The sequence below is a fragment of the Haliaeetus albicilla genome, chromosome Z, assembly GCF_947461875.1.
Source record: "Haliaeetus albicilla chromosome Z, bHalAlb1.1, whole genome shotgun sequence".
Classification (NCBI taxonomy): Eukaryota; Metazoa; Chordata; class Aves; order Accipitriformes; family Accipitridae; genus Haliaeetus; species Haliaeetus albicilla.
Window position 1 is genome coordinate 37,182,514 of NC_091516.1, and position 14,802 is coordinate 37,197,315.

Below are 14,802 nucleotides of genomic sequence, written 5' to 3' on the forward strand. Positions count from 1 at the left end.
AACTGGTGGAAAAAGGAATGGTAGGTCAGGGAAGAGCAAGAAAGACCACAGGGGCTTATATGGAGTTAGCATCCTAATGCAGCAAGGGTATTACATGCTGTAAGCAGATAAAGATAGATGAACTTGACACACAAGGCGAGGAGGAGGATGTGCAGTAGCAGCATGGGGAGGAAGCACAGACATGTTTCTTTCGCAGAAACGTGGTGTGCTCTTTGTGCTGCTGAAAGAGGCATATGAAACTTATGTCTCCTTCTGGCTTACTTCTAAGACCCTTGTTCTTATGCTTTATTAGCAAATAGTATTTGTTTCTATGTCCTTCTGAAAGGCAAAGCCAAAGAAAATCCCTTCTCCTGAAGAGAATTAATGAATTAAAAATACATTGATTGAATCCTTCCTTATGATAGCGCCAGTTGATTTAACACTCCAAAAGCGATCTGCATGTTTGGGGGCATTTTTAATGATGCATTTAACGAAGATGTATATTCTGAGAAGGAAAGAAAAAACAACTCCAAAAAGAGTTTTTCAACAGAAAAAAATAAAAACAGGTGGGCTATTAGCACGCAAAACTTTAGCTATCTGTGCACCTTTTCTTCAAAAACCTCCTTCAATTCTCTGCATAATCAAACTTACATCGTCTGCATCAGAAACACCCAATAATGAACTTCAGGGAGATACACAGTACAAAACACCTTCATGACATTGCAAAAGCAATGATTCCTAGCTGACTGAACAGCTGGAACACAGTACCTACTTCTATTGCTTGTTGTCTAATAGCAGAAATAAAAATCTTGATCTTAGGTAGTACTCGAGTATCTTCTACCTCTTGTTGGAAAAGCACAAAACAAACAAAAACACTCCTTCAACATTTTACGAACTCTTCTTTCCTCCCACCTTGCCTTTTCCTCAATTTAAAATAACCTTAAAAAATTAAAATAGATGTTTAAAACTAATTCCGAGTTCCACAGCTGGCTGAGAAAACAGAATTAAAGAAGTATATCTTTAAGGAATTGGAAAGCATTGGGAACAGAACAACCACCAAGACAGAAATGGATTTCAGGATCAGATTACATCATCAACTTTACTGACCCTCACCAGTGACAGAAAAGCCTTCCCTCAAATGAAAGCAGAACCTGTTCTCCTTTGAAAAACAATCATCTTCTAAGCCTCATGCTGAAATTCAAAGTTTTAAAGTTACGTCTCTGTATAGTACAAATCTATGTACGTGCATACTCAACTCTCAGGCGTTTGCCTGGATTTCCAGCAAGTCTGAAGTAACTTGAGTTTACATGCTGAGAGATGTAAACTGAATTGTGCATCTCAACACATGGTTATCCCAAGACATGCTATCTACATAAAGAGACTCATGTGCTGCAGATGATGAGCTCCACACTATGGCCCTCTCCACAGAAGTAGGTATAACATCATGTCTCTGAAAATAAATCCTCAGGAACGGAGCTTGCACTGTTTCTCCACCATTCCTAGCCCTGCTGCACCCAAATGGGAAGGTAGTGACAAACACCAAAAGGAGGTGAAACACCTCCACGGGAAGATCACGTGGTGAGCACCAAACCAGAAGAAGAAGTACAAAGTGTCCATGTTGTGATGCACTGGCTCCAGACCGCTCTGGAGAACCGATCTTCTTTCTTTGTTTAAGCAGGTGGGTTAAAACAAGACTCTTAGCATAGCTGAATAGAACAAGGTCAGCAGCAGCTGACAGCGCTAAAAGCAAGGAGGAGGGCGAGATGGTTACTAGGAGAGCAGCATGAGACGAGCAAGAGCGCTGAAGCCACACTTTCCAGAACAGAAAACGTCGATGCAACTTCTGTGTCCTTCTCTAACCCCCGCACGCAACCATGTAACAGGTGTGGGAAGCTGCACGACTGCAGCAGTTTGCCGCTAAACTTCATTTTCTCCCGTTAAGGTGGCCAACAGATGCCACCTCAGAGAGGCGTACCTGGCACACGCAGCACGTACCCTGAGGCACTCTGAAAAAGACAGGCCAAGAGAGACCAAGCCGCCCCACCTCTGCAACTGCCATGCCGGCAGTTCCCCGCACCCTGCCACAAAGTCACGGGCCGAGGTGCCGACGAGGAGGAGGAGGAGGAGGAGGAGGAGGAGGAGGAGGAGCCGCCGCGCCCTTCCCTTCCCGCCCCTCGCCGCGGGGCAGCCGCCCCCTCCTCCCCTCGCCGGCACTTCCCCCTCCCTGCCCCGCCGCGGCGGCCACCCCACAAGGGTCACCCCGGGCCGGCGGCCCGGGCGCTGCCGGAGCCGGGGCAGCGGCAGAGGGCCGCCCCGCCGCTGCCGCCTTCTGCTCGTTACCTTTGTGCTCGTCATCCAGGTACCGGACCCGCAGCTCCTCCTCTTCCTTCGCCTCGGAACCGTAGCTCCTCCCGGCCGAGAGGAGAGCAGCAGCGGCGGCGGCGGCGGCGCCTCGCGGCACCGGCGCCCGGCGGCCGGGCCGGCCGAGGGAGGAGGTCGCGGCGGCCGCGGCTGCCAGCCTGACTCGGCCTTGCAGGAGGCCCAGGCCGCCCAGCGCCGCCGCCATGCTGCTGCCTGCGCCGCCTCAGCCTCTCGCGACCGCCGGCCCCGGTCCCGCCGCCCACGTGACCGGCTGCGGCACGCACGGGGCGCCGCCGGCCCCCTCCCCCCGCCCGCCCCCCCCCCGCGCGCCCCCCCCGCGCGCCGCCGCCGAGGCGCGAGGACCTCGCGCGCAGGGCGCGCGCGCGCGCTCAACGGCCGCCCGAAAGCCGTTGGGGCGTCGCCGGCCGCAGGCTGAGCCGCGGGAGCCCGCGAGGAGGGGGCGGCTGGGCAGCGCGGCGCCTTGGCCGGGCCTGGCCTGGCCTGGCGGCGTCGAGCGGGCAGGCCCCAGCTCTGGCGGATGCCGATGAGGAGAAAAGACTTGTTAGCCAGCCAGAAGAGAGATGAGATTTTTCACCCACAGCTTGAAATACGCTGGTGCGTGGAGCAGTTTCTGATCGGTAAAAATTGCTGTTTAGTTTTATTGAGAGTGCTTGACAGCGGTGGAAATTATGCAGCACATTTATATTTGTGGTGAGCTTACCTAGATCCCATCTTGAAGGCAACGTGCTCGGGCTTTGTTGCACTGCGTGAGGTGGTCCCAGAAAGAATGCACGTGAACTTTTCCGAAGCTCTTGCTGCTTTTCAAGTATCACAACTGTGCCCAGGCCCAGTGGTGGCATCAGTGCTGACCAGAGCAGCTACGGTCAATAACTTAAACCAAGTAGTACTTGGTTCTGCGCGCTGAGATAAAAGACTGCTTGCATTCGTTTCCCCTCTCACTCTACACCAACCCTCCTCTTTTTGGGCACTCAGAATTACCGTTGCTTTCCAAAACCGAGGATCAAGTTAATATGACTTGATATTCAGAGCTGGGTTTAGTTGTGTAAGCAACATGGCTGTGGTGTCTGCTTCCCCTCCACGCACCCTGGCAGGTGTACCAGCATGAAGGGAGTCAAAGGATATAAGCGGTAAGGGTGGAGGTGGGAGATAGTTGCCATCTTTAGTCGCAAATCCACATGTTAGAAGACCACTATGACCTGTTTCAAAAGGACGGTAGAATTTCATCAATCCATGTGTCAATATCATAAGATTTATTTGGGCCTGAGTATATGTATATATTAGATATAAGTAAAGACGTTCACTCGACTCCTTACACAGGGCTTGGGAAACGTTGCTGTAGCTGCAGTTAATCCAGGACATTAATGAGGCTCCTAAAGCTGTGAAGTTTGTCTTTTTCAAGTTTTTTTACTTCAAAGAATTAGGCCTTGAGAATTGAAAACATGTCTTTGAGCCACCTTCTGTCCTTTACAAAACTCAGTGTTACTTAATCAGAGGGATAAAGCTGTACTGCTTCCCAACAGAGGCTCAGATGGAGCCATTTTGGTTGTCGTTTGGGAAAACTAGCTAGTGCATTCCTCTCCTTCATGTGGCTGCTCAGTAGCACTTCTACTGCCTTCCTTCTGGAGAAACGAAAATCTAAAAATAATGTCCTATTTGTTCTTGTAGAGCACCATGAAGGGCAAACGGGGGGGGCGGGGGGGGGGAGGAACAGGCAGACTATAGCCTTGTATTTATTATGTTTTACTATTTAAACAGGACTATAGCTTGTGATTAACAGCCTGTTCCAGTAGTGCCCGCAGTATGCTAAAGACTTTTCCAGCAGAAGGGAATAAAGAATGCCTGTCATGGAAATTTCATTCACAGTTGAAGAACATTTTATTTTATGAGAAGGAATTTTGAAAGATCATACCCAATTATGTCAATAGAGGCAGAGAGACAGCACTATTCTAAAAGACAGAGGATAGGGTAAAAAGATATTAAAAGCAGAACTAGATTCACTACAGTACCATAATGCTGCTTTGAAGCTGAAGGCAAACATGGTGTCCCTGTACAACTGTCATTTGCAATGGTTCCCAGACTGAAGGTCTAGCGAACACTTTCCTGAACAGAGGTCAGTGTATGGAATCAAGCCCAGCAGCTTCCTATCTACTATACAAACACCCACCATCATGGTTAAAGCCGGAAGAATTTTAGAAGTACAATTTTCTTTTACACCGTCACTGTTTGATTTTACTTTCTTAGCATAAGAAGTGAAAACAAAATTTAATTTCTATTCACTTTTTCTGCAGTTTTCCACATCTACATTGCTAAGGTGTGTTTACACCTAGAGAAACAGTTTTATTCCAATGACCTCTTCAGTGTTTTTTGAACACAGAATGGTCATGAAGAGTGGCAATGTAGCTATCATTGTAACATAAGAAAGTTAAAGCTCTTGAAGATTTTCTGCAGTCTATGGAGTAAACGTTTTTTAAAAATGAAATTTTTAATATTTGGCAACGAGAGACATAAAGATGCCTGCTGTAGTGGGTCTTTCTGTTCTTTGAACTGTGTCTCTCTGTATTAATGCCTAAAACTGCACGATACTCATATAAGTGTATTCTATTTTGGTAATTTTATACTACAGTGCATTTTGTAATACTGTATATTCAGTTCCTCCCATTGCACTGACATTCAAGCATGAATCAGGACTTTTGGATGAAAGCAAAGTTTTCCATATTCTCTTGTTCCCTGTTTTTTTTCACTGTGGTTTAGTTCTAACACCACAGCTTTAAAGTCAAAATAGTACATGGAAAGCACATTTAGTTACAGAGGGAAAGCATATTGACATGCAGGTTATTATTTAAACATATATCCTAATAAGAAGAAAAAAAATGGAGGAACTGGAACAAAACTCTTAAATAACTACCTAAACAGCATATGACATTGCTTGGTAACCTGATAGCTGCTGCACACAGAAATCCAAATATTGATACTTGGTGATGAGTAAAATAAATTGATTTAGCACAACTGTATAAATCTTGACTCAGCCTCCCGTATGCCCAGAAAAGCAATGTTAGCGTTAATGAAAATAGAACCAGTGTAGCTGGAGAATAGCTCAGCAATTCTCTGCACTCAGCTGTTACTTTTAATATGGTCACTCAATCATAATCTAATCCAAGGGAAAAAAACTTGAAGGCCCTTCACACTAATTAATTTTACATTTGGAATTACCCTGTAAAGCCCATTCAAATCAGGTTGCAGGTTCTCAGAGTGTACAGGACTGAGGCTGAAAAAGGAAATGTGCAGCCCCTTTTTTAGCTTTGTTCATGGCTTTTGTTTGAAAATACAGTCTGAAGGGAGGGGAGGTTGGGGAGGGCAGTCTTTTTTCTTTTTCTGTGTTTTTGATGCAGTACTGTTGCAACTTAGGCACACACAGTGTGTAGGGTGCAGAAATTGGGAGGGTGCCTGCATGATTAGTGGAGAGAAGTGTCTTCAGAACGTTATTCAACATGCATCAGTGCAGGGCACCTGCCATGATTCACTTTCTAGAGGAACAATCTCGCTCTTAAGTATAGCGGAGGAGTGTGGCCTCTAAACTTAAGACTTAAGTTAGGTACCTAAAATCAAGGAGTGTGAAAGTACTTGTGTATGTTCAGTTAGGCATCTAGTATTATTAAAATTACTAATAAAACATTTGAAATGAGACAGAAAAATGGTTGCATGTGTATTTATACTAATACATGACTTTACAGCTAACAATGAAAAGGTGCAGACAGTATGTACAATGTAGCAGGAATAAGGACGTGAAGGAATCTCACATAATTCTAAGTTGCTTTGATTTTCTTACATGGTGCATGTAGATGAGGTGTAACAAATAGTTTCATTTTCCCTGGATGAGCCATCAGTGGCAGTGTGTAACTAAAGTGAAAGGGGAACATGTTTTAGGGGGAAAATGGAGCAACCAATTTTGGCTTTTTGAGCTAAATCACTTGTCTTTCTTGCAAGGTGGAAATTAATTGTCTCTGTAAAATTACTGTTGATATTTGAGAGTGACATCCATTAGCTACCTGTTGTCTAAGTTGGTTTATAAAGGTTGTTTCAATTTCACAGCACTCACCAGGAGCTTTTGTCTCTTCCGATTTTCACATATTTGCTTTTTATTAATAGCAGAATTTTACTGATTATTATGTTATCCAGTTAGCACACTTGCATTTCCAATCTTGATTTTTAACTTTTTTTAAAGCCTTTTTGATCTTCTTGTAACACTGATAATGCTGAAGTCCTGCATTGTTATGTATTATTAATAAGCATGTAGCACACGCAGTATGTTCCCTTTCTGGCACCATGCCTGTTCAATATGTTTTACAGGCAGCTGTTTCCTTGGATTGTCTATTTTCTCTCTGCGCAGTGCAGCTTTGAGATTATAATGCTAAGATATATGATGTTTTTACAGCTTATTTTTTCTCTTCAGAAATTATTCTTATGAAACTCAGTCTACTTGGGTATGCTTGCAAGTTTTCTTACATGGCACTTGTTATCTGGTTCCAACACGTATTGTTGAAAAATGTACTTATGTGTCACTCATGCCTTGGAGCACAGGACAGATTTTGTCTTTACGTTCATGTCAACCCCATTTATTTGTGCATGTATTGCATCTTGAAAATGGAGACAACTGCATTGGATTGATTTAGTGGACAAGCACCTGGCATATGTGAGCCAATTACACTAGGGACTGCTTAAAATCCTACTTCCCAAACACGGGAGGTAGAAACAACCAAATTGTCTGCCCATTCTCTGCAGATCACAAACAAGGCAGAACGCTAAAACAATTACAGGAACATAAACGTGCTGAGCAAGGCCTCTTGCATGGGTGAATTGGCAATAGTTGCCACAGAGCTGCAACCATGTAATATTGGAAGATCAGAGCCTAAAGAAGGCCTTTGGTACTTCTAACAGGAACTGTGCAGGTATTTAGTAAAGAAAATATGTAGAATGTTTTCATTTGGGGCAAGGCACACAGTTTATCCCAAAAGGGCATGAAGTAAAGGTATGTATTTCTATAGGGGTCAATGTAAGCAAAGATAATGGAAATAGAGAATTGACCAACAGGGTAGGCTCCTAAAAATTGAGATGCTTGTATCTAATTACAACTCCAAGTCTGTGAATGCTGATATGTATCCTTTTGCCAAAGCTTTTAAAAAGCTTTCTTGTGTTTTTAAAGTAGCTCAGCAAAACAGACATTCACCGATTCAGGTAAATTAGTATGGATTCAGGCAAACTGCAACCAAACTGCAACATCATTGTATACTTTTCTTACAGTGAGTGTATCCTGTTCAGCTATTTATAGATATTGTTAAAATCATTTATAGTCCTCATGATCAGGGTTCTAGACAAGCCTTTGTATGAAGCAATACTCCTCTCCCCTTCCATCTTTGTATCCTTTTGAAGAACTCCAGAGCCAACATTATTGTTAACTGTGTCTTAGAGGATCTTTGCTTTGGCAACTGACAAGGCAAGCTCTCATATAGTATAGGAGGGTCAGTGAAAGCTGCACAAGAAGCACAGAAACCAGGCAGAACACTACTGATGTAATTGGCATTTGATTTAAGATAGTTGATATGAAATTCTAGTAGAAAATGGATTTCCCAGTTTTATCAGAGTGCCTTTATGTGTGGTAAAAAGCTATCTGGTCTTCTGCTAAGGAGGCAGTAAAACAATCCTGTCAAATTTATGCTATCTAGAAGAATGAAATAGAACTAGGTATTAGCCTAGAGAAGGAAGCATTTTGGAACAAAGAATTACTAACTTAATAAAAGCAATAACTAAATGCAGAGAGTAGGGTTTCTGTCCAAACAAGCATTTGGTGAAATAAAGTTGCAATTCATCTGAATAACATTTTGTTTAAAAGTTTTTTAATTAAAGTAATAAAGGGCATTTCTGTAGAACTCTCAATGAAACAAATTAAAAATTACTGTCATCATTACAATCAGGAGATGAAAAATATTTTAATGCTTCTGTCCCAATGTAATGTGATTTCTAGCGAAAAGAACTTACCAAGAAACTCTGCACTGTTTAAAGGCAATACTTTGTCATGAAATCCAGGTCTCTACTAGGAGCTAGGAGAAACCTGGTCTTTTATGCTCAAGCTGTAAAAAGTTATAGAAAAATCAACAGCACTTCATAGACTGTTTTTATCAGATGTAATTCTTTATTACTCTTCACAAGCAAGCCGAGAGTTAAGATGTGTATTACATGTCTGAATGGCATTAATTACAATGCCTTCTGTTCAGCTAATTTCTTTTTCTTTTAGGTGGTTTATGTCTAAACACAACTGAGCTTACAGTGGATGCACTGTAGATAATATGTGAGGTTTAAGATATTTTTCACCTTTTTGCTAAAAGCTGGAGCATTTAAGAAAGTCAATTGCATAGTTACTGCTTGAAAAATGTGATGCATTATGCACAAATCACTCTGAAAATAAATTTTAAGCTGTTATGATGTAAAACATATTTATGTTCATTGCTTTTCCTTTTTAGTCTTTTATGATTAACAATATGTTGTGCAGAGATCTACTGAATATATGTCATCCTTTTTAAGAAATGCTTCACATTCATTTTCATGCCATATGGGGAAAACACTGGGGGCTTTTTTGCTCTTCTGTTCAGTGTCATTAGACTAGGTTATCTTTTCCATTCTAACCTTAACAGTATTTTCCTGCATTCTTTACTCTCTACATACTGATGCAATTAAGACAGTCTGATAAGCTGAATAAGCATTTTCAGTGAAAGCTTATTCTGTCATACATAAGAACTCTTGTAATGTCAAAGAATCTGTATGACCTTATGCCCCAAATTTCCGGGACAGAGCAAAAGGTTAAATAATCACAATCTTTGTATCTCACATGAATATGAGAATAGATGAATCGGGATCTACATAAACTAAAGACTCTTATGTTTTGTCAGAATGGTTTCATCATAACCTTTTTTTTACTTAAACACTGCAGTGTAAGTAAGTCATTTGTCTATGTAATAAAGCAAGATTCTTAAGATCAAGAACAATGAACATAGCAATTGGTAGGTGAACATAAAAGAAAAATGCAGACTAAGCGGCTAGTATTTTATGTGTCTAGGCACAGACTGAATACAGAATTATTCACCAATGCCAGTAAACAGCCATTTCAAACACAGCAATTTTCAGATTTTTGGTTTCTAACATTCTTTAAAGACATGGGTTTGTAGATCCTCAAAATTAGGAATCTCATCTAGGAATCAGTTTTTGCAATTTGTGAAAATTGTCAATTAAAGAAAAATAATTACAAAGATCAACCTATCTTCAGAGTCATAGTTAACATTTTCTTTCTAGATAGTATCTTCTTGTGTATGTCACTTCATGTCTGGAAGGTGAAACTATCATCCAGTTGCCTTATGCCCTGTGAAGTATGTTTTATCTGCTAAGCAGAACACAATGTACTGTGTCTTCTCAGCCCTGGCAGCAGCTGGCAAAAAAAAAAACTTTATGTATGTAAGCAGCTCAATGAAGTGGAATACTTAAAAAAACCTAAACCAGGTTTCCAGGACTAAGCCAGAATGTTAGGCTAATATTGCCTGCAGTCTTTTACTTCAGAGATGGCCCATAACTTTCAGAAATTTTGTAGCATTTGTGCTGTTTCAACAGTATGCCTCAAAAAAGTTAAGAATGTGGTTTCCCTCTTTATTGAAGTCTTTCAAACATGCCTTTTTCCTGTGGTATATGCAGTCTAACAATAGGTGGAAGAAGTAAAAATATGAACAAGAATGGGATGTTTCTATGTTCTGAAACAGTATATTAAAGCTGTTTAGTGAAAGAAATTCCCAAGGTGTTCAGAAGAGCCAGTAAACTGTGAACACTGAAATGGATATTTAATACAATTAGGTATAATGGTACAGGTTTTGGTGTTATTCTTAATCCATGCATTAATCAGACTCCAGTAGTGACCTTAAGATTGATATTTCTCGGAACAGAGATATAGAGTATCCTTGGCATTTTTCTCGTCCCTCATCCTACACCCTCTGCCAGCAAAGCTTAAAGGAGGCACGCAATACTTCTTTGGATTTAGGCATCTTGGGCAGGGCAGGACTAAAATAACAATCCTTCCAGTAGCCACTGCACAGAAACATAAAATACCATAGCTTCTTTAACTGTAGAATAAAACTTTTGTAGTTTTCTTTGTAGTTTTGATATCACCACAGTATCTGGTTCCTCGGTGACTATATGAGCCTTGTCAGTATAGCTTCAGTTGATCGGTGTAGTATAGGATGAGGTGGGAACAAGACAGAACCTCTGAGATGTCACAGCTTACCAGGGTCTGTTTTGACCCTAGAATGAGACTTTTAATGAAATTTCTAATGCAACCAGTAGCCCTTTAGCCTGGAAAATGTGGAGTAGGAAGTTGACCCAACAGAAATCCACATACATGTGTATGTCTGCATTATACTCAAGATGCTTCATAATAACAGACTTCAGCTAAAGGGAATGTCATTTACAGAAAACAGATTATTTTTTTCATTACATAAATTAGATTGTGCTGGGCTAAAATTATTTTTTAAAGGAAGTGGTTTTATGATTCTTAATAAGTTAAAACTATGACATTTCTTAACATAAACTTACTAAGACAAATTAATGTACAGCCATATTTCCCAGCAGTTGCCTGTGTTCGGTTTTTCAGAGTTCAACCTGAAATGTTTTAAGCATGATTTTTCAGAGGTGTTGAAAGCCTACGACCTCTACTGAACTTGGTTGAAAAGCTCAACATGACCTGGCAGTGTGCGTTTGCAGCCCAGAAAGCCACCTGTATTCCGGGCTGCATCAAAAGAAGTGTGACCAGCAGGTCGAGGGAGGTAATTCTCCCCCTCTACTCTGTTCTGGTGAGAGTCCACCTGGAGCAGTACTGTGTTCAGCTCTGGGGCCCCCAACATAAGAAGGACATGGAGCTGTTGGAGCATGTCCAGAGGAGGGTCACGAAGGTGATCAGAGGGCTGGAGCACCTGTCCTATGAAGACAGGCTGAGAGAGTTGGGGTTGTTCAGCCTGGAGGAGAGAAGGCTCTGGGGAAACCTTAGAGCAGCCTTCCAGTACCTAAAGGGGGCCTGCAAGAAAGCCAGAGAGGGACTTTTTGCAAGGGCGTGTCATGATAGGACAAAGGGTGATGGCTTTAAACTGAAAGAGGGTAGATTTAGATTAGATGTAAGGAAGAAGTTCTTGACTGTGAGGGTGGTAAGACACTGGAACAGGTTGCCCAGAGAGGCTGTGGATGCCCCATCCCTGGAAGTGTTCAAGGCCAGGTTGGATGGGGCTTTGAGCAACGTGGTCTAGTGGAAGGTGTCCCTGCCCATGGCAGGGGAGTTAGCTGGAAGTAGATGATCTTTAAAGCCCCTTCCAACCCAAACCATTCTATGATTCTATGATTCTATTTGCAACTGCAAGTAGTCACGAAAACCCACTGTGTCTTGTATTGGATATGTAAGAAGACTGACGAATATGTCTGAAAATTTTGGCAATGTCTGAGTGCCACAGATGTTACATCAAATATTGTTAACATCTGAAATAAATAACCACAATACATGGACCATCACACAGAACTGCAATGTTAAAAAGTGGAAGTGTATGCAGCATTTCTATTCCTTTCTCCACCCTTTTAACAGAACACTGTTGTGCTCTAATAAAATCTTGCTTGCTCATAGACTTGTTTTCCTTTTACTTGATCCTGTGTTGAATTCGTCATAATCCTATGTTTAAAGCATCAGTCTGTTCCCATGGAAATGACTGATGTCACACATTCAGTTAGAACTTCATGACAGGATCAAATATAAAAAGAAAATGGGGCTAGAGAAGAAGAAAACCATTGTTCAAATAGCAAAGCTTAGGTAATAAGCTAAAAGGAAAAAGTACACAAGGATATACAAAGAATAAGGCGATTTATTTTTTAAGTCTGTTGGAGGAAAATTGTTTAAAATTTTCTCTTTCAAATACAGAGTGATGTTTTTAGAGTTATATGTAAAAAACATGTACAAGTGTATCATAAAACCAAGCTTTCTAAACTTTTACACCTTGAACTATCACATATACCAAAACAGAAGTATACAAAATAGCCACAATAGTGAACAAGAAGTGAAGATAGGTGGGTTTTCTTAATGAAAAGAATAGGAAAATAAATAAGTTTTAATTAAGAGATGGTACATATTCTCTTTATTCATTACTGGAAAACTTAATTGAAGTACCATTTAAAGATTTATTCAAATTAGTTTTGACATGTTCACAAAGTGACATTTCTCTGAGATCAGATTCTGCATCTTTTTAGTCATTTTTACTGTATCTAAGACTTAATTTCGTGGGCTGGCTGAAACTTCTTACTGGCTGTATTATGTGGTCTGTCAGACTTGTCAGATACAGTATGTCTTGGAAAAAAAAATGCACTTACAAGATGCTCAGTGGCACCAAGTGAGCTACTGTTCCATTTCCAGTTAGAAAGTAACCAGCTGTTACACAGTTATTAACAGAAAGCTAGCAACAAAGGTAAGAAACAGATTAATGATAACAATTTCAAGACAGCAATTTTTAGAAAAAGATGTAAAGAGGTGCTACAACCTTCTAAATATATTTGTAAAAATTCTAGTAAGTGGCAAAGCAATTTCTTTCATAATTATAGGACTAAGAAGCCTCATAAATAGGATAAAATTTAAAAATATATTGTTTTCCTCAGTATTTCCCTATCGGCTAGCTTAGATTGTTTGCCACTTACATTGCTTTTCAGATATTCCACTCTTAGATGTCCACCTTTTCTCATGGACATGTAGGTTCCAAAAGCCTAGAGAACCCAGCAGAGCAACTAGGTGTCCTAAAAGTTGGGTGTTGAAATGCTCTGTATCATGATACCCAGCTCACTTTTTGAAGAATTTAGCAGTAAATTTCACTTTATGCCTGACAAAACTCATGAATATAGTGTTTGTACAGAGTAACAGAGGCCACAGTGCTTACATTAAAGATGCGTCATACAGGTGGAGGTCATAAAAAATGCAGGTGAAGCATACTGTAGACCCTTTCTATTCTGTCCCCTTTCTAACAAGGGGACAAATATGCCCAGATCTTGCCTAAACTCGGAGCCAGGAGATAGCTGGAATGTGCAACTAGGCCTGAATAGGTGGAGAACCACCATTTGCATGTGACCTGGGAGATCTAAGAAAAAGCAATAGGTATCCTTTTGTCCTCTGGTCTATCTTCTGGTTAGATTATTGTGCAAGATAAATTTACAAACCACTTCTTGTTACTCACTTTGTGCAGTATTTGAATACTTACCCTGTATCAGCAACAGCTGCACATCTAAGACCCCAGTGCAAAACCCATTGGGATCAATGGGGAGGTCACACTGACTTCAAAAACAAAGTGAATTGAGCCAAGATGTTAAAAGGAAAAGCTTGTTCTGTGAAAAAAAAAAAAAGAGTCTTGGCAATGTTATAAAGTTGGGCACTCTGAGGTTGCTTATAGCTAATATATTCCATCTTCATACTAAGGAGTTTGTGCTACGTAAGGTTAGCTTGTTAGTATCTAATTGGAAGCCAGGCATAAACTTCTTTCAGTCAGCACTTCATTAAATTTACAAGCATTCCCACACACAGTTGTGTGTGGGATGCAGAATAGATGAGAGACATTTAACTACTTGGAGGCTGGCTTTGGCACAGAGCTATTCATCCAGACCCACTGGGGTTTTTTCTGTATGTGAAAGGCAAAAGCAGAAAACTATTCCATGTTATAGTCAGATGCCGCCTACATTTGTCCACCTGCCCACATCATAAAATGGTTTACAATTGTAATAAATGTAGCCATTCAGACTAAGGTTTGCCATGCTGAATGCCTGCCTCGGGCTTTGGCTAAGTTTAAACTAGAATGGCCCAGTCATTTCTAAGATTGGCCTTGGAAGTAATTAATTGTCTTGAAAGATAGGCCACCTAGTCTTATGTGTCATCTCTCCATGTCTTGTTACAGAGAACTACACTTTGTCGGTGACATCACTAGAATACCAAGGATGCGCCTTCTCCTAATTTTTCACCTTTCTGTCAGAAGTCATGCAAACTGGCTAAGTTGCAGTATTTCCATCTTGGAGGGCCTACAGTTTAGAAATGAACTGTACGAAAAGACAGGTATGTTCTGGATAAAAGTGGTGCCATATGGTAATATTGAAGCAGTGTCATAGCAGGAGCTAAATCCATGCAAATATCTGTTAATTTTTCTTCTGCACTGTTTGAAATCACTTTTAAAGCTACATTTTGTATATAGTCACTATATCAACCAAAACAAAGTACTGTCTTTAAACATTGCTGCTTTTTTCCCCTCAGTGGAGCAATGAACTGCTATAAAGTAACAAGTTACTCATAAAGCTGTGCTGGATTCTCAAAAATAATATGAATAACATTGTATGACCTATTAGTAC

At 40.9% G+C, this 14,802-nt stretch overlaps 2 protein-coding genes across 23 annotated transcripts in view; one reads left to right on the top strand and one right to left on the bottom strand.

Moving 5' to 3' along the window:
• The window catches only part of AUH (AU RNA binding methylglutaconyl-CoA hydratase), a 171,324-nt gene extending 168,712 nt beyond the window's left edge, over positions 1-2,612 (bottom strand). For 5 of the 12 annotated variants that reach the window (XM_069776524.1, XM_069776521.1, XM_069776522.1 and 2 more), the window contains exon 1: positions 2,320-2,612. In XM_069776524.1, the coding sequence (XP_069632625.1) occupies positions 2,320-2,545 (226 nt within the window). In that variant the 5' untranslated portion in view covers positions 2,546-2,612. The remainder of the gene's footprint in view (positions 1-2,319) is intronic. The other 7 variants (XM_069776529.1, XM_069776528.1, XM_069776530.1 and 4 more) reach the window with 3 other exon arrangements.
• Positions 2,229-14,802, top strand: part of LOC138683829 (uncharacterized) — a 28,015-nt gene continuing 15,441 nt past the window's right edge. For 4 of the 11 annotated variants that reach the window (XM_069776509.1, XM_069776508.1, XM_069776512.1 and 1 more), the window contains exons 1-2: positions 2,229-2,338; positions 14,358-14,512. The gene's annotated coding sequence lies outside the window, so the exon portion shown is untranslated. Of the gene's footprint in view, positions 2,339-2,676; positions 2,979-14,357; positions 14,513-14,802 lie in introns of those variants that run through there. The other 7 variants (XM_069776513.1, XM_069776517.1, XM_069776514.1 and 4 more) reach the window with 4 other exon arrangements.